The sequence below is a fragment of the Phodopus roborovskii genome, unplaced genomic scaffold (genome assembly GCF_943737965.1).
Source record: "Phodopus roborovskii unplaced genomic scaffold, PHOROB, whole genome shotgun sequence".
In the NCBI taxonomy this organism is placed as follows: domain Eukaryota; kingdom Metazoa; phylum Chordata; class Mammalia; order Rodentia; family Cricetidae; genus Phodopus; species Phodopus roborovskii.
In genome coordinates, this window is record NW_026126413.1 from 6944085 (window position 1) to 6964301 (window position 20217).

At 42.5% G+C, this 20217-nt stretch overlaps 1 protein-coding gene across 1 annotated transcript in view; it reads left to right on the top strand.

Annotated features, from left to right (window-relative positions):
* Dmgdh (dimethylglycine dehydrogenase) overlaps window positions 1-20217 on the top strand; it is a 61695-nt gene extending 41478 nt beyond the window's left edge. Inside the window, exons 15-16 of the mRNA XM_051182982.1 lie at window positions 12645-12779; window positions 19058-20217. Coding sequence (XP_051038939.1) covers window positions 12645-12779; window positions 19058-19270 — 348 coding nt within the window. The 3' untranslated portion in view covers window positions 19271-20217. The remainder of the gene's footprint in view (window positions 1-12644; window positions 12780-19057) is intronic.

The following is a 20217-nucleotide window of genomic DNA, read 5'->3' on the forward strand; positions in this document are numbered from 1 at the left end:
GGTGTCTTAGTTAGGGTTACTGTTGCTGTGATGAAAACAGTCAGGGGGAAAGGGATTATTTGCTTTAAACTTCCACATTACTGTTTGTCATTAAAGGAAGTCAGGACAGGGACTCATGCAGGGCTTGAACCTGAAGGCAGGAGCTGATGCAGAGGCCATGGACGGGTGCTGCTTACTGGCTTGCTCCCCATGGCTTGCTCAGCCTGCTTTGTTATAGAACACAGGACCACCAGCCCTGGGATGGCCCCACCCACCATGGGCTATGCCCTCCCCCATCAGTTACTGATTTAGAAAATACCCAAAGTCAGATCTTATAGAAATATTTTTTTTCTCCATCAAGTATCTGCTTTTAGACAACTCTAGCTCAGTAGTTCTCAACGCGTGGACAACCATTGGACAGCACATACTTAGGAACCCACAACCATAAGTTTATTTTGTTGCCGCGTCACAACTGTAATGCTGCTACTGAGAAGTGTCTCAGTCCCTGACACTGTTGGATATACGTGTTTTCTGATGGTCTTGACCCACAGGTTGAGAACCACTGCTCTAGCTTGTGTCAAATTGACATAAAACTAGCCAGCACAGACTGATGGAGGAAGATGCCCAACATCAACCTATGGCTTCTGTGTGCACACATGTTCACTTGGACCTGAACACATACAAACTCATACACATGTATACAACACACACACACACACACACACACACACACACACGAAGAGAAGAGGGAGTGGGAGGAGAGTTAAGACTGGAGATGTAGGGTATTGTAGAAGAATGCTTGCCCTGCATTCACAAGAGTCATGCGGTGTAGCCCAGGCTGGCCTCAAATTTGTGGCAATCCTGCCTCTCCTTCTACATGCTGGTCCCACAAGTGTATGCTGCCACTGTTGACTTTCAATGATTTGTTTGACGGTAGTTGTTCTGATGTAGTTAATTTGAAAACAACTGACATGCTCCAAGCCAATGTCATTCTTTTAAAGTCTTCGTTGCATGTATTTATTTGGGGGGGGGGCATGCACGCGCCACATCGTGTGTGGAGCTCAAAGGACAACTTGTGGGAATTGTTTTCATCCTTTCACCATGTGGGCTCTAGAGATCCAGCTCAGGTCATCAGGCTTAGCAGCGAGTGTCATTCCCTACTGAGCCACCTTTCCAGCGCCACCCCACCCTCAATCCATTATTCTAAAATTAGCATCCAGATTGCTCCACCATGTCCCAGTGGTGAGCCGTTTTGCATTACTTCATTTTCTTTCTTTTTTTTAATGCATGATGACATTGTCTTAGTATTTTTAACCCCACACCAAATGTGGTCTGAAGACTAGACAGCAAAACAACAGCACGGAGCAGAGCAGGTGCTGTGGAACCTGCCTGTGGGAAGGGAGCTAGTGGGACAGTGGGCTGTCCTGGTTAGGTGGCATGTCACTAGTGTGTGTGTCCCATGTTTCATTCCTTAGAAGTGGGCAGCAAGTGCCTCATTTCCCTTGGGAAGGCAGGGTTGAGATAAGGGTTTCACATCTCACACCTGTAAGACAAGCATTCTACCCCTGAATTCCAGTGCATGCCCCAAATGGGGTTTTAAAGTGTGTGTGTGTGTGTGTGTGTGTGTGTGTGTAGGGGGCAAGGTCCACCCATGCCATGGTACTTGCACAGAGGATAGAGGACAATTTCGGGTGTTGGTCATTGTCTCCACCTTGTTTGAAGTGGGGTCTCTTGTGTACCACTGGGTTAGCCAGCCAATGAGTGTCCTGGGATTCTCCTGCCTCCACCTCCCAGGTTGCCGTAGGAGTGCTGGGGTTGCAGGTGCATGTTACCATGTGTGGCTTCATGTGAGTACAGGGTATCCAAACACAAGTCTTCATATTGTAAGGCAAACACTTTGCACACTGAGCCATGTCTCCAGCTCCTCGATTTAAAAAATGTTTATTATTTATATTTATTTCTTTTATATGTACAAGAACATACATGTGTGTATGTGTGAATGTGCACACCTGGTTCCTATGAAGGTCAGAAGAGAGAGTGTCAGGTCTCCCGGAACTGAGTTACAGTCGGGTGAGCTGCTGTGTGGGTGCTGGAAACAAGCAGTTCTCTGCTTGAGTGGCAAGTGCTTTTAACTGCCAAGTCCCTGAGTGTTTTCGAGCATTGTTCAACCCTACCTATGCAGACTGAGAAAACAATTTAATTTCATTTTGTACCTGAGGTTTAAAGTGAAACCCCCTTCTGCAAGTTTACAAAAGGCTACTTTACATAGAGGATGGAGCCACCATGCTTCTTTATGAGCTATGTAATTGTGCCAATTTAATTATGCCATCCTTACTCCCTCATCCATTTTCATTGCTAAAGGAAGAAGAGGGGTTAAGCCTCGGCTGAAGTGTGGTTTACCATCCCCAAGCCCCTGTCAGAATATATTAGACTAACAGCTATTGAATTATCATCCTCATATATATCCAATTTCAGTTATGAAACAATATTTCTACCCTAAAAGCTCATCTGCTCTTTAGTAAGTACTTTAAAACTTTTAAATCTTTGGAGACTCTGGTCTCACAATAAATTTTAAGTAATTTCAGACTGCTTCTCTTTTATGTATATTAGTTTTATTTGAACAGCATATTGAACACAAGGTCACTGACATTTGAAGTAAACAGTTTCAAAGGTTTGATATGCATACCAAAATGAAATTAGAGCTGGATGAAGATAGCACGTGCCTTACCCTAGAGGCAAAAGGAACCATCACAACGCTTGGTGATCTCCACTTCCCAACCCTCCCCACAGCCTTACTCACTCCTAGGCCCATTTATCTGCTTTCTGTCACTGTAATTTATCTTTGCATCCTGTGTAGCAAATGGAACATCTATATAAATGGAATTAAACAGGGTTCTAGCTTCAATTTATGTTGCTGTGACAAAACACCCAAAGAAGAAGTGATTTAGCAAAGAAAGGTATTATTTTAGCCCACAGTTCCAGGGTACAATCCACCATGTGGGGTGCTCACGGCAGCAAGAGCTGGAGTGAGTAAGTCTTGTCTACAGCGATGAGCAGAGAGAGACTAGCTGTACCATGCCTACTCCTTGCTTGCTTATGCCCACTTATGTAGTTCAGAATCTCCCACCCAGGCAATGATGTCGCCCACAGTGGGCTGGGCCTTCCCACATCAATTATTCAAGACAACTCCCTCCCTGAGAGATGCCCAGAGACCAACTCAATGTAGACAGTCTCCCATCAAGACTCTCTCCCAGTGATTCTAGATTGTGTCAAGTTGACAAAGATAACTGTCACATGTGGTGCATGTTTTTTGTGTATGCATCTGCTCAGCACAATTCAGGAGTCATTCATGTTAGTTGCAGGCATCATTTGTGACAAACTACTATGCTATTGCAACTTCAGAATGTCCTTTCCTCTATTTTTAGTCAAAACATGAAAACTGAGCATGCTCAGAATCACCTTTGTCCACCATTTCAACCTTCAAATTATCCTTCAGCTAAGCATATCTAAAAACATGCCTACTATCTTTAATTATGACCTTCAACTGAGCATGCTCAACCATGGGCCAACCCCTACATTAGTATGCATAGGCTTCCTTTGTCTGAGAAGGGTGTTGTAGGTAGTAAAGCTCTCTCCACTCCTTTGGCTTAAACTCATCATGCTGCAATCACATTGCATTTGCTTATATGGCAACGGTTTGATAGTAAGCAGTGTCCTGCCTTTCCTACTGCAATTTGTTTAAGCACAGATTTGTTGCTGAACGTTTGTGTTGATTCAGTTTAGAGCTATTACAAATACAACAGCCATAAACATTTTCCTCAACAGTATATTCATTTTTGAAACAATGTTTCATATTGCCCAGGCTGCCTCTGTACCCAGTAGCTGGGGATGTCTTTGACCTCTCTACCATGCTGCTTCTACCTCCCAATCGCTGGGATTACAGGCATGTGTCACAGTGCCTGGCAGCATTTCTATATAACTGTTTCTATGAACATATGCCTTATTTTCTCTTGGATAAGTACTTTGGAGTACAATTATTGAGTCAAATAGCAAGGATTTATTATATTTATTTATTTAAAGATTTATTTTCACATGTATGAGTGTTTGCCTGTGTATGTGTATATATGTTTGTATGTATGTGTACCATGTGTATGCAGTGCCCATGGCAGTCAGAAGAGGGTGTCACATCCCTGCAACTAGTTTGCTAATTGCCATGTGGGTACTGGGAATTGAATCTAGGTCCTCTGAAAGAGTAGCAAGCACTCCTAACCATTTCTCTATCCCCTGTGTTAATGTTTTAAGATGCTGATTTTTACAAAATGCATCATTTTTATTTTGTATTTCTACAAACAGCATGTAAGGATTTCAGTCTCTCTACAACCTTGTCAGATGTTGTCTTTGTTAGTCTCTCTCTCTCTCTCTCTCCCTCTTTCTTTCTCTGTCTCTCTCTCCTTCCCTCCTCCCCCCTCATGTTTTGTTTTTAAGACAGTGTTTCTCCATAGCCTTGGCTGTCCTGGAACTTGCTCTGTAGATCAGGCTGGACTCAAACTCATAGAGTTCCCTTGCCTCTGCTTCCTGAGTGCTAGGATTAAAAGCGAGCAGTAGCAGCATTGGGTTCTGGTCCGTCTCTTTAACTGGAGCTGTTCTGTGAGGTATGGAGTGGTTGTAATTTGTTTCCCTCATGGCTAATGATGTTGAGCATTTTTTTCCCCCAATTTTTCCATTCTACTATTTGTAGAGTGCAGTTTCCTGTCCTGACTGCTCAGTCTCAAATAACCAATTCAGAGGCTGCATATGAATCCTAAGTGTTCGGCCAATAGCTCAGGCTTGTTACTAACTAGCTCTTACATTTTAAGGTAATTCATATTCCCTATTTACCCTCTGCCGCATGGCAGTGCCCCTATTAACATAGCAGATTCATTGCCTGCTCCCTCTGCATCTGCTTGTGATTCCCAAAACTCTACCCTTCTCCTTCCCATTATCCTTAGTCTGGAAGCCCCGCCTGCACTTCCTGCCTGGCTACTGGCCAATCAGTGTTTTATTATACCAATTTGAGTGACAAATTTTTGCAATGTACAATAGGATTATTTCACAGCATTTTTCCATTTTTGTCTAATTAAAAACGAAGGTTTCAACTTTAACATGATAAGAGTATATACAACAAAAACAGTTATTGAGTAAGAATTGTAGTCTATTTATATTTGGCAAATTTAGAGAAAACACTCTATTATTTATCTTTGTGAGTCCAAGGTTTTGTATCTAATTTATCTTCTATAATAACTAAAGAAAACTAACTATATCTATGTAGTTTTCAACTCCATTAAAGACCCCAGAAAGGAGAAATGTTACCTAATGATAGGAATCTCAAGCTGCCTGGACAGTAACCCAGAGTTCCTTTGTAACATTGGGGCATCCAGCGCTGGTCTACAGGCCTAGCATGTCTGACTAAGACTTTCCTGTGAAGGAGGGAATTTTGAAGAACTGTCCTTCCATGTCTTGGCAAAGTTTGGCAGTCACAATTTTGGCCTACTGCTGGTCCAGTTTAGACAGTAACATCAGCAATTGAGGCAAGAGCCGTTTCTTTGCCCATATGGCTAACTTTTGCCATAAAGAGAACAAACTCCATACAGAGTTTTCTTGATGCCCACCATCTTCTCTGAAGTAGATTGGTGCTGCCAGGAGTAGATGTGTCTCACTGTCACAAACAGCCTTAGGCTATTAAACATATTAAATGCCATATTCTGTAGGTCTTTGAAGTGTTTGAAGATCATTTATCAATCTAAATATATCTGTGTATGACCTTGAAAACATACTAAATATGACAATAAGTTTGACTATTATAGATAACTATTAATCTATAGTTCTTAATTATACATTACATTTTAAATGAGGTGCATAAACACAATACCTTAAACAAGAGTAGAAATATACATACAGTATAACAAAATTAACTTTACATTTGTATCAAAAAACCAAAATCTATACCAATATAAAAAACGTCAGATTAGTAGTTTTTTTAAAATTAAAGTAGGTACAATAATCTACACTTTTATCCTATCATTTCTATATCATATCCTCTTTTCTTCTTTTTAGAAAGAGATCTATGAATTTAATTCTTTTGTTTAGCATTTTTTGACTACAACTAATAACAATTTATAACCAACCCCCTAAATGAAGACAAATATCCATGATATCTTTTTGGGGAATGTGGGCATGGTTTTCTAGACTACTTCCTGTAGATTTGGGGACACTGGTAATCATTAGGGGAGGATCCTGAGAAAATGTATAATTATGGTCAAGTCCTACCTAAAGTATTCTGTGAGGCTAGATCACCTCAGCCAGCAATCTTGAAGCTGCTCTGGATTTAGAACTCAGAGGAAACTGTAGTAGAGGTGCTCTAAAATGTTGGATCATTTGGGCCATCTGTTTTCCATAGAAGATTTTCCAGGGGTTTTCCTCAATCAAACCTGATTTTTCTTAACTCATAATGAATTCAGAACCTCTCATTTCCTGTGGAAATAAAAACAGAACCTCTCCTTAAATAACATATCTTTTGACTTAAATTTTGAAGTCAAGACATTTTAAAAATACATAGGTTGGTTTAATCTAGCACCTTTCATAATCCAAATTTTAAAGCCAGAAAAGCCATCTCTAAAAGGAGCCCTGCTTTGCTTACCATCAACAACAGAGCCCACTGGAGAAAAGGCAGCTACTAAGAACCCATGCTTGGTCCCATTCTTGGCCACATGCTAGAGAGTCATGAGTAGAATGGTCTCCTGTCCTGATTGCCCAGTCCCAAGTAACCTATTTAGAGCCTGAATATCATCATCCTTAGTCTGGTCACCTGGCTTGTACTTCCTGCCTGGCATTTTATTATAACAATTTGAGTGACAAATCATTACAGTATACAAGAGGATTATTTCACAGCAACTATTTCTGTCTCTTCTTTGGTAAGTGTCTGGTCAGATCTCTTACCCATTTTCAGTGGAGTTTATTTTCTTATTGCTGAGTTGTTCAAGTTTCTTATTATAAATTTTTATCAGGTACATGCTTTGTAAAAGTTTTTACAATCTGTATCTTACTATTTTGGTTTCTGAACTGTGTGTTTTTCAGGGATTTTAATTTATAATATTTAAGGTCTTTATCAATTGATCTTTGAAACAGTTCATGTTGATTGATTGATGAGTGATGAGTGATTGATTGATTGATTGATTGTGGGGGAAGGCATACATGTGACTTAGAGGACAGAGACAACTTGTTGACTTCCTCCTTCTACCATGTGGGTCCTGGGGATTAATTTCAAGTCCTCACACTTGGCAGCAAGGACTTTCACACACTGAGCCACCTCCCTGGCCTTAAATTGGTCATTTATAGATGATGCTTTTAGTTTATGCCTAAAAAACCATTGTTTAACCCAAAGTTTTGGCCATAGAAATTGTAAACATTTTAAAAATTGCTTATTTTGAAACAAGATTTGAAATTACCTTCTTATATTTAGGGTTATGATCCACTTTTAGTTGATCTTTATATCAGCTGTGAGGTGTGGATTAAATTATTTGCACGTAGCTCTCCAGTTTCCAGCACCCTTTGTTGAAAAGGTTGCACTGTCTGCTCTCACATACTGGGAGGACTCAGCTCTCACATACTAGGAGGATTCAGCTCTCACATATCAGGAGAACTCAGCTCTTCTTTGTCCATAGGTTCATCTTCTGGACTTTGCCATGTTCCATTGGACTAATAGTGTTTACTTATATTGATATTACACTGCCTCAATTACTATATTTTATTTAAGGTTAATTTTGGTTAGTCTAGGTCCTTTTGGTTTTTCATAAATTGTGAATCAGCTTGTCAACTGATATTTAAAAGCCCTGTTGGGATTTTGATTGGAAATACACTGCATCTATAGGTTAATTCAAGTCTTTCAACACTTGAACAATGTATATTCCTATGCTCATTTAGATCATCATTCATCTTTCTTAGAAATATCTTATAGAGTCCAGTATATAAGTTTGAGCATCTTTGTAAATATTCATAACTAAATATTTCATATTTGAATGCTATCATAAGTAGTACTTTAAATTCAATTTCAATTGTTTATTGTTAATTTGTACAAATGCAACTGGGAGCTTGGGAGAAAACTCAGTTGGTAAAGTGCTTACTGCCCATATTATGAGGACTTGAGTTCCAATTCTCAGCTCTTTTATAAAAAGCCAGGCATGGCTGTATGCATATGTAATCCCAGTGCTGGGTAGGCAGAAACAGTAGGGTCTTGGCAGCTTGCCAGCAAGATGTTCTAGTCTATTCAGTGGGCTCCAGATTCTGTGCAAAACCTTGTCTCAATAAACAAATTGGAGGAAAACAGAGGAAGACAGAGGAAGACATCAACCATCAATATCTAGTTTCTATGGGTGCACATACATATATGTGCACAAGAGTGCACAAACCTGAATACATGTATGTACACACACACACACACACACAAATACAGTAGGTTTTAGCACCTTTCAATATTACTAACTCTGCTTAGTAGTTCTAGTAGATTTTTTGCAGGTTCCATCAGATCTTCTACACAGAGAACTATGTTGTATAAAAATCTTCTATTTCTTTTTTTCTTTCCTTACTGCACTGCTTAGATCCTCCACTGGCTTAACCTTCAACAAAGCTGAACAAAAGTGGTGATGATAAGTACCCTTGCCTTGATCCTGACCTCATGTGGAAAGTGTCTATCCCCATCACCAGGGATAGTAGGAGAGGGGTGTTCCCTGCAAACACCAGGGTGGTGTTCACTGTAGGTTTTCATAGCTGCTGTATATCAGGTTGAAGTTTTATTGAAGGGTTTTCCTGCATTTGATCAGTTAATTTTCCTGTTTGGTTTTTTTTTTTTTTTTACTTGTTATCTGTTGAATTATATTTATTTTCCAATGTTAACCCTTTCACTTTAGGTGTAAAACTAACTTGGTGATTACAATTGATCTTTTAAAGGTATTGTCAGGTTTTATTAGATCATTTCCAAAGTAAATTTTGGAATCCAACATAAATTTCGAAGATATGATCTCCTTGTATAGGTCTTGAGCATTTGAAATTATTGTACTTGTTCAAAAAGTAAACGTATTCTATTTATTTCTCTTGAGCAGAACAGTACACTTCAATTCAGGTGCTAGCAACACAAAATATGCTTTATTGTTTCATGTCCTACACCTAACTTGGAACTGGCACATGAAGAATTTTCATTAAATATATTCTACTGAAAGCAGTGTCCAGAAATGCTATTAGGAATGCACTGGCGCCCATCGGAAAACGGGCTTTCTTGTCTGCCAGGATAGCAGTGATTTAAGGATTCGAGCAAGAAGTGACAGCATGGTGATGGAAAACGGATTAAAAGAAAGTTGTTCGTGTGACAGGAAGATCCTTTCCCCGAATACTGAAAGAGTCAGGTGGAGAAAGGGCAAAGACTTCAGTTAAGCAGGGGAGGGGGGCTGCAGGGCAAAGAGAATAATGGGGGAGGTGGCTTGGAGCTCACCCAAGGGGCTGCACGGGAAGGGGTGGAGAGAAAGATGGGGGATATCGTCAGCTTCTGGAGACAGGACAGATGTGGCTGGCAAGCTGGGAGGGTTGGTGGCCATGGAATAACCAAGTGGAAAGACCCGGGGGCGGAGCGGGGGCAGCTGCGCCTGTGGGTTTGGAGCTCTGTTCAGGAAGCAAAGATTTGGGTTCTTCAGATCGGTGTGAAAGAGGAACTCCTGCGGACCTGCCCTGCCCCAGAGTATTCGCTGCCTCCTCAGCTCAACTCGGCACTCTTAGTAACTGCTAAGCCCGGGTTGCAGATGGAGTTCAGTGGTTTGTTTCACTTGTCTAAGACACACAAGGTATTTCATCTACAAACGCTTCAGTTTTCTGACTTCCATAATGAAGAAAACATAAACCTCCCACACAGGCTATGAGCCTGAGATGAGATAAAGAACATTTGTCCCCTCACTGACATCAGTCCCTTTCCATCTGATCAAAGTAGACCTAAACAAAATGCACAGGACAAAGTGGCCATACGTGAAACCCCTCCAGTTAGTAAGTCGAGGGAAGCATTGGGTCTCTGCCCAGGCTCGGATTTTCATGCTTATTTCCTTGATAGTTGTTTGCTTTGCATTTAAGGGTGGTACTTAAAACAGCTTAACAGGCACTCGTTTCTTTCTGTACCCTGTAGAGAGATGAAGACTCCAGCTATCCCTGGGATGGGTGGGTAGTGCAGATCCAGCCCCTCCACAGCTGCCCAGAATTTACAGATGGTCAACTGTACTGTGAGAATGCCAAACCTTAGCTGTTGCTGAAGTTAAGCATAAATGTGTACTTGGTACAGCCAGGCGTCCAGCCCACAGCTGGAATGAAAGTCACAGAACACAGGTGATAGGGGCTATTTTAGCTTTCAAAAATTCTAACTTGGTTTAAATGGTAATTACCCTGGTTATCGGTCTGCCTTAGGCATGTTTTAAATATTTCCCTCAGTTCACAGATTGTCTTCTTGGGATTGGAGTTGGGGTTTTGCTACATAGTCCAAACTGGCTCTACACCCACATCCTCTTGCCTCCACCTCTCAAGTGCTGGGATTCCAGGTGTGGCACTGCTCTGGTTCCTTGGGTTTCTCTTCTACCCACTCCTTCCCTGGACCTGGCAGAGTCCCTCTTCTTGTTCCCTTAAAGACTTTTTTTGAGAGGGAATTCTCACCTGGCTAGTAATTTTGGGCTAGGAAAATGCTAGCTGAGTTGTTTCTTAGCCATTTGTGAGAAGGGCCGAGAATGAATACTTTATGTGTGAGAGAGTTCATTTTCCAGCCAACAATAGCGGCTAAACTCGTTATTTATCATCTCTACAAAGGATCTGTTGAAGATGCGCTTAGCTGTGCAGCAGAGAAAGCCCGGGCTTAAGTTTGTTGCTCAGCCTTCGGCCTTCACCGGCCTTCTGGTTCTTGTAACACTGTGAGACTGGCCCACCTTGGCCCCACCCCCCACGCCCTGCTTCCTCAACACAGCTGCTTACAAAAGGCTCTTCCAATTTGTTGATTTTATTTTGAAGCAGGGTGGGGAAATAGTAACTCCAAACAGAGAAATCGAGAAGGTCCAGAGGGTCCAGGAAGGCATGCCCAAGCTTTGCCAAGTGTATGGGAAAAGATGAAAAGGAGAAAAGGGAAAGTTAGGCTTCAGTGAATAATTCAGAATAGTGAGCATAGTCCATGGCTGCAGCTCCGGATTCGACTTCACCAGGACAGGCTTTCCAGGAAGGAAAAGACATTGTCTGAAAAGGATAACTCTTCCTCCTATCTGCTTAAGCAAGGCTTAATGTAAATCTGCCTTCCTGAGGCTTGGTCTCTTAACTAAGTGATTGACCAGCTCCAGGGGATTTGGGCTCCATGGGTATCCATTCCCCTTCCCCCCACAACACATGCATACACACATACTTCAAAATAAGATCAATCCTCAAAAATAAAAAAATCACTTAGGAAACGCACTGAAACTAGGGATAGATATAGTCTATGTTTTTAATCACGAAATCTGGAGATTGATTTTAAAGTTGCTCATCAGAAGAGATGAAAACTAGAGTTTTGGTCCCACCCTCACCTACAGCATCCAGGCAAGAATGTGAATGTAGAAGGAGAAAGAACCCACAGCTCCCTTCTTGCATTCTTGGCTGGAGACCAGGATCACTCCTGCAACTGCTTTTGGGGTTACTGCCTCTTCATTGCCCTCTGTCTCCAGTTATCAGTTTTTGTTTCCAAAGAAAGTTCCTACCTGTGCTTTTCTGCCTACCTCATGCTTAGCTGGCTCACCTTCTTATCCTTTGGTACAACTGTGAATTTGTCAAAGGCAGAGTTAGGATGCTTTCCAGCTTCTCATCCCCATCCTGGTACCTACCTGGTACCCAGCTCTCATCCACTCCCATTCCAGTGGTGTAGCTGCCATTGACTTCAGTGGCTCAGCCAAGGTGGCTCAAAGCAGAGGGCTACAGCAGGCCAGACTGTCTTTTCTTTTTAATTAATTTTTTTTTCCACACTGCCCCCAAATGTCCCCCACTCTAGCTGTCTCTCCCAGTACTCTCTCCTTCCAACCCCACACCCAATCCCACCTGTTTCCATCCCCACCACCCGCAGTCTGCCTACAAAATCTATTCTATTTCTGCCTCTCGGGGAGCTCCATGCATTCTCCCTTGAGCCCTCCCTGTTACTCAGCCTCTCTGGATCTGTGGATTGTAGTATGGCTATCTGTTACTTACAGCTAATACCCATTTATAAGTGAGGCCATACCACGTTCTGGTACCACACATCAAAGAATATGGTTGTTTCTTATAAAAAGCTTCCAATGAGAGAAATTGAGACGTCCTTTGTCACTTTTGGAAGCCACCAGCACAATACAGGGCCTTATGCTTTTCTGCTGAGGTGCTTCTGGTAAAATCGTCTCCCCAAGTTATTACATTAACTCTAACCTATTCCAAAGGGATGGGTGGCTGGCACTATCATTTGGGCACTAAGAAATATTTGTCTAGATGTTTGATCCAATCTGTATTTTTATTTAATGTGTAATTAGTGATAAAACAGCAAAGACACATTTAAATGCTTGCGTCCCTAACCTTGTCACTGTGTCTGAGCCCTCATTCATCATCGTTATCTTGGATTCCTGCAGCCAGCCGACTTCATAGGCAAGCAAGCGCTGAAGCAGATTAAAGCCGAGGGACTGAAACGGAGACTTGTCTGCCTCACCTTGGTAACAGAGGACGTGGATCCAGAGGGAAATGAAAGCATTTGGTACAAGGGCAAGGTAGGTGCCGGGGCCAGCACGAAACCCATGACTGGACTTCTCTGTGCACCACTAGGGTGGGTTTGTCCCCTAATTTATTCACTTCTTGAAAGGATGGCACACTTTTAATTTCTGAGCTGACATTAAAGAAACAGAAAACATTTTTATAAACAGAAGAACCTATGTGCATTTGAAAATATATAGCCAAAGATTTTGAGTGTATTTATATCTGTGAATGCAAAAGATGGATTTTATAAGAATTTGGTATTCTGATTTAACTTCTCAGGGATTGATTTAAAGGACATGATTAGCAAAACAACCACAAATCCAAATGGACACATGATGACAGTGAGGGCTGGAGCTTAGGTGACATGAGAAGGAGCCACCATTTGGTTCCTCAGGAAGAATATGATTGCTGTCTTCCAACTTGGCCTTGTTCATGTCCTTCTTGAAGTTCAGTATAAGTAGGGTTAGTGGGAAAGCCCACCCACAGGACCCTGTTCCCTTCACCTTTTCTATCTGTGAGGTCCAGGGTGGTTCGGCGTTAGGATGTGATTTGCTGGTGTGGGATGCTCAGGGAGATGATGGCCCTTCCAGGCTCTTCTGAGAGTTATTTATTCTGTGCGGAGCAGGGTCAGCTTCGTCAAAGCCCAAAGCTCAGAGATCCGAATGTGTGTTTTTTTCTCATGTACTGCAGCATCTCTGACATTTGTTCTCATTTTCTCCATCTCTTTAGTGGTAAATAGCTGGAGTCGGGGAACCGGTGATGTCAAGTCATAATCTCACTGAGCAAACACACAAACTAAGGCATGAGCCTTTTGACAGGATTTATATGGCTGAATTCCAAACATACCAGATATGTTTCACGTTTGCTCGTTTGGTTTTACGGCATCCCTGTTAGATCCATGTGACTATTTCTATTGTAAAGATGAGGTCTTGGGGCCCAGAGAAAAGGGGTAAATCCTTTTAGTTTCTACAGCTAGTGATTGGTTGATGGAGCTAGTTCACTCCGGCTTTGATTTTGCCCCTTTCCCCTAAAGACTGCAGGCTATTCCAGTTTGTTCCCTTGCTGTCCTTGCGGGTGTGTGTAACAGGAATAATAAAAACCCAGTGGCAGAGATTGGGATTCAAGCTGAAGGTCAGAAAAGCAAAGCAGCTGGTCACTAGCTCTTACCTTTACCTCAGGCTGAAAGGGCTGTTCTTGGTGTGGTTGGAGAATAAATCTCTGAGATTGACTTTGCCTTCCTTATGTACCTCTCTAGTGTTGGGATTAAAGGTGTGAGTGCTGTTTCTCTTTTAGACTGATTCACTGTCAAGTGGCCCAGGGTGGCCTTGAACTCATAGTGATCCATCCGCCTCTGTCTCCTGAGTCCTGGGATTAAAGGTGTGTTCCACCACTGCCTGGCATCTATGGCTGTAGCTAGCTCTGCATTCTGAGCCCTCAGGCAAGCTTGATTAGATGACGAACAATATGTCACCACAGGTATGTCCCGAAAGTTACTCTACACACTTATTGCATGCCACAGTTCCACATCTGAGCATGCGGTCACTCATAGTGGAACTAGCAGGCTTTCCTCAGATCTCCAGCTCCTTTCTTCCATCCCCTCTAGGCTGGTCTTCACCTCCTGTCTCAGCCAGGGCTGAGCTTGCTCTTCTGTTTGGATCAGCCCTGTGGCTTTTCTTCCTCTTTCCTTCCTCTATTTTTGGATCCCCAGGAAATAGACTTGCAGACAGTTGTGAGCCACCATATGGACACTGAGACTCAATTCCAGCACCAAGTGCCCTCAGCACTGGGGCATCTCTCAGCTCTAGACTTCTTTCCGTAATGCATGCTGTTAGCTAGGAATTCTGGAAATCCCAGCATTCAATGGGCTGAGGCAGGCAGGTTAACAGTTTAAGGCCAGCTGAGCTCTGCCGGGAACTCTAGGCCAGCCTGGGTTACATAGCAACCCCCGTTCTTCCAATTTCTGATTTGCCCATAGTTGACAGTATGCCCATCATGTACCAGTTCTGTCATTAACCAGCTTCTTGACACAATTGCTCACCTCGGTTTCCTCACCTGCTAAACGAAGCCCCTGGACAGGATGATGTCTATTGCTGTTTTAGTCAGGGTTTCTATTGCTATGATGAAACACCATGACCAAAAAGCAAGTTGGGGAGGAAAGGGTTTAGTTGACTTACATTTCCATATCACTATTTATCGTCAAAGGAAGTCAGGACAGGAAGTCAAGCAGGGCAGGAATCTGGGGCTGATGCAGAGGCCATGGAGGGGTGCTGCTTACTGGCTTGCTCTCCCCTCGCTTGCTCATCCTGCTTTCTGATAGAACCCAGGACCACAGGCCCAAGGATGGAACGACCCACCACATGCTGGACCCTCTCCCATCAGCCACTAATTGAAAAAAAAAAATGGATCTTATGGAGGTATACGATGCCCTCCTTTTAGGTAACTCCAGTTTGTATGTAAATTAACCCAAGAGTAGCCAGCACAATGGTTCGATCTCTAAACTTTCTCTAATCATTAATCCCTCATCTTTCCTGTGTTTATTTTATTTTAGTTTTTACTTTACCCTCATCTAAATTCATCAGCATTTCCTCATATTTCTGTGTTAGTCAGTTTACATAGCTATGACCAAAATACCCAAGAGAACAACCTACAGGAGGGGAGAAATCTTTAGGCTCAAGGTCTCAGAGAGCCAGTCCTCTGCTGCTTGGCCCCATCTTCTTGATTAGAAAGTCGTGGTGGTGGGAGTAGATTTTTCAGTTCATGCTGGACAAGCAGAAGATGGAGGAAGAAAGGGGCAGGAAATGGCCAAAGCGAGATAGAGACCCATGGACACAGTCCCGGTGAACCCACTTCCTCAAATTAGGCTTTACCTTCTACCTTTCATTGCTTCTTCATAATGTCGTCATGTTATGGATCCATCAAGGCAACACTCGACTGATTAGATAAGAGCCCCCGCAATGCAGCTGTAACTGGAAACATTCTCGTAGATATCTGCAGAGCCAGGCGTTACTCATGTCATGGGTAATTCAAACAAGCTGTCAATCAAAATTAGCCATTGCAGTGGTCTTCATTCCCCTCCCACCAACATTCTGCTTTACTCAGGCATGAATGCTTGAGATGTCATGCTCACACAGCCCCAATGCAGCTCCATTCCAAGCACGATCAACTGATGGGCTTCTGGTCATACCCAAACTAAAGTTAGCAAACCTGAAACTCCAAACTCTACCGTAAAATCTTATTGCTTTGACAAACATACACACCGAGTTTATAATATATAAACTAAGCAGCACTTAGAACCCTCTTTGCTAATACCACAGTTATCCGATCAGGCATTAAATAACAAGATAATCATTGTCTTTGTGGAGTTTATACACTAGGGGAGAGAGGGTGGATAAAGATGTCAATCCATGAAATAAATGTGCATCAAATGGTGATGAGTAGCCTTTGGGAAAGCAGACTCCAAGTGGGGCCTTTACATAATATGGTTCAAGTTTTTAAAAATCAAGACATAAAGGCACTTTAGTTCTGAAAGACTCTTAGGGACAAAGGATGTTTTTTAAGAGGAAACTCATTGGAAAGTCTAGAGAACTCAGGAGTAGTCGTTGTCATTATCATTGTCCTTTTTTTTCTCTTCCTCCTTCTGGGTACAAATTGCAATTCTTAGGGACAACAGAAGCAGAAGGTGCCATGCAACTTTAAAGGGTGTCTCCTTTTTGAAAGGTCATTTCCCATGCTGTCCTACAGCAGTTAGAGACTTAATTTAAGAGACAAATAAGAAAGGGCTAAAAATAAGTGAGAATTATATATGTTGGCTAAAAACAAAACCCAAGGTCAATGTTCTAATAAACAAAGAGTAAGGATGTCCTTGGTGAGGTGGGACAAGTGTCCTTACGGTTTCCCAGGCAAGAAGGGATGCATCTAATTGAAACCAAAGTAGATTGTGCTAGAAGAAAAGAGAAACACTGTGGGTTTTGTAAGTAAGATAAAAGGGAAGGTTAGACTGTGTAGAACTAAAAGTAAGCTAAAGAACTAAAAGAAGGGTTAAAATAGAAATGAAAGCCAACGCTAGCACGAAGCAAAGCACATTTAAAAATCAGCACTCAACACGGACAGTGACTAAGGAACGAGTGACTGCCAGGCATTTTCTCCGGGGACGTTAGGAGAGGCAGCCTGGCTGAGGAATCTCTGAAGTAGCTGAAGGCTTGTGACCAGTGAGTCAGGGAATTGCACCCACAGTCACACAGAGCTCTTCCTGCTTAAGTGACGGAGGCAAACCAGGCCAAATCTCCCACCCCACAACACAAATGTCTGGTTACAGACTTAGAAGTGAAACCGAAGTCTTTAACCCTCATCCTCTTGGACCCAAATCAAGGAGAAAAAGAAACCTCAAAGCGCATGCTCTTTTTTTAGCTGTCAGTCATACGCTGGGGGAAAACATTCAACTCCGTTGATTTTGTCTTTAGTAACCAGTTCTCATCATAAGCTTAGAATCTCATGGAGAGCTTCTGGTTCATGGTTTCCAAGAGGTAGTTAAAAACCCAGACCTCCTAGATAAGGGTCTACAGCTACAGCTAAGTTCACAAGTGTATTCACATCTGAACGACTAGAACTGGGATGAGAGCTAAACTGAGCTCCTGTCTGAGGGACCAGGTAGACTCATGCTGTGTGTATTGACTCCAACCATGTACAGTCCACAGAGGGATAGCAGACTGTTATGAGACCTCGTGTGTGTGTGTGTGTGTGTGTGTGTGTGTGTGTGTGCACGTATTTCTTTATATATCATATTTTGCTTTTGTTGGTCTACTCTTTTTTTTTTTTCCAAGCAGTGTTTTGACTTAACAATTTGTTTTGAATTCTGATTTCTTCCAAAAGAGGTTTCTATTTTATGTGTATGCCTGTTTGCCTGTGCCTTTGTATGCTTACCATGTGTGTGCACAGTGCCTATGGACCTGACGAGGGCATCAGTTAGAGGAGCTGGAGTTACAGGCTGTTGTGAGTCCCAGCACATGGGTGCTTGGTCAGAAAAGCAAGTGCTTTCAACTGCTGAGCTATATCTCCAGCCCGGCATGCTGCTTTTATTCCTCCGTCATCCCTTTCCTTTAGATCTGGCTTGCACTAGCCCTATGATCTTCCAATGAGGCTTACTGCATGGGTTTTGTTTTTTATTGAATAAAACCCTTGTTTTCATCTCCCCGGTTTTGGTGGCTTAATTGGTATTGTTCACACCAGTTACCTTGAAACATCCCTGTTTTGGTTGGTCCATTTTTTTTGATCATTGCTAACTGAGACAGAGTGTAATTTCACCCCATACATTTTTACCGACTTATCTATCATGTGCTGGTTGTAGCCTTCCCTTCTTCTGGAGTCTTTCATCCTCCAGTTCTGTCAAACTAATTGTACCCATTTTCAAATTATAAAGTCAGTCTTCCATGTTTTAGGCCATGGCTGTTTGGTTCTATTTTTTGTAGCTCTGTTAATTCCCCCAACTAAGCAGAAAACACTTGAAGATAGGTGCCTGGTCTCCTACTCATTTCTGCAGAGTCTAGGAAACGAGATAAAGCTAACTATTATCATCACACCTTACCTACATGCCTTGTAATCGACATGATTGAAAATGCACCCTCGTAGACCAGACTTCTTCAAACAGTAATAGTGCTGGAGAGAATATGAGAGGCAAAGGCACCCTCATACACTGTTGGAGGAGAGCTGAACTAGTCCAGCCACTGTGGACACCAGTGTGGAGGTTCCTCAAAAACTGAAATTAGAATCATAGCCATACCACCCGTGAGAATATACAACGGAATCTGAGTCAGCACACCACAGAGACAGGACACTCAGGATCAGCAGTATCCACAACAGTAAGCATGGGAACACCCTAAGTGCCCGTCAAAAGGGGTAAAGAAAGCAGTACAAATACCCAATGAAGGAGGCGTGGACCCCGAGATTATTGTGTTAAGTGACAGAAACCAGACGCAGAAAGACAGTGTTACATGTTTGCTTTCATCTGTGGAGTACAGATGGAAAAAGATCTGTGAATAAGACATAGAAGTCAGAAGGGGACAAATTGAAAAGAAAGGGACCAGCAGGAAGGGGGAGAAAGGATGGAGTGAAGGACATGATGTACACGTGTAACCATTGCCGGGTGATTTGTATTCTGCACAATGAATATATGCTAATAGCCCCCTATCTATTGTGGGCGCACTCTGTAGCTCGAGGAGCATCTGGAGACGAGGAGCGCAAACAAAGCTCTGCCCATTATGCTGACACACTGAAGACAGCTGTTCTTCTTTTCCAGGTGGTTGGCAACACAACATCTGGAAGCTATAGTTACAGCATCCAGAAGAGCCTGGCCTTTGCTTATGTCCCTGTGGAGCTCAGTGAAGTCGGGCAGCAAGTGGAGGTTGAACTGCTGGGTAAAAATTACCCAGCAACCATCATTCAAGAACCCCTAGTGCTCACAGAACCTACCAGAACCAGACTTCAGAAGGGTGGTAGAAAGAAAACGTGAGAAGGGTTCATCCCCACCTGGGCAGTAGCTGGCGGGACTGCTGGGAGTCCCCCTCCGACGAGGATAAAGGCTGCCAAGGTTTCAGAGTCACCAAACTTTAGATCAACGTCTTAGTAAAAGCTTTTTCTTAATTGTTTTCTAAACGCAGTGGCTTGATGAATCGGTGATTTGTGTTGTCCATTTAAAGGAGGAATTCAAGATGAACACTTTTTATTACCCCAAACTGATGTAAATGAAACCCAATCAGAGAGAGATAAGGTGTTTGCTGATATGAAATGGCGATTCTAATGGAATTAAAGAACTTGTGATTTTAGAATCACACTATGTGGCTAATAGCTGAAAACAAGTGGATAAATTATCTTTTACATACACAGATGCAATGACGTAGATTGATTTTCTTTTTTGAGAATGTTTTCCTTAGGTGGATAAGTGGTAGTTTTAAATTTTCATGAGTCTAGGATGGAAATAGCTGCATTTATTATCAATTTGTCACATGCATTCTTATACAGCTCTCTCAGTATTTACCGGCTTCTTAATGGCTCCCATGTAAAGCAGCTTTAGGGACATTGTGACTTCCCTTTGCAAGCTCGCTTTTGCACAGGGCTTGCTGAGCACGGAGTCTTCCCAAGGAAGCATGCTTGCAAATCCCCAGAAGCAAGCTGAAGACTAAATAGGTCGTGCCAGCACAAACACAGTGTGAATACTGAGTGCCTCTCCTGGAGAAAGAATTAATCCGAGCCAACATCACAGGATGCCCTTCTGATCAGTGTTTCACAAAGCTCTGGACAACACAGGTCAAACAAAGCCTTCCGAGCTGACAGGATTACCCTCAGTGCTGTTGATGGCCAGGGTGCAAGGCGGGGAGGATTGAGAAACAAATCTTTGATGTTCTTAAAATCATTAGAGTTTAGTTGACTGAATAAATCAAAAGGATTTGAAAGGTGCTA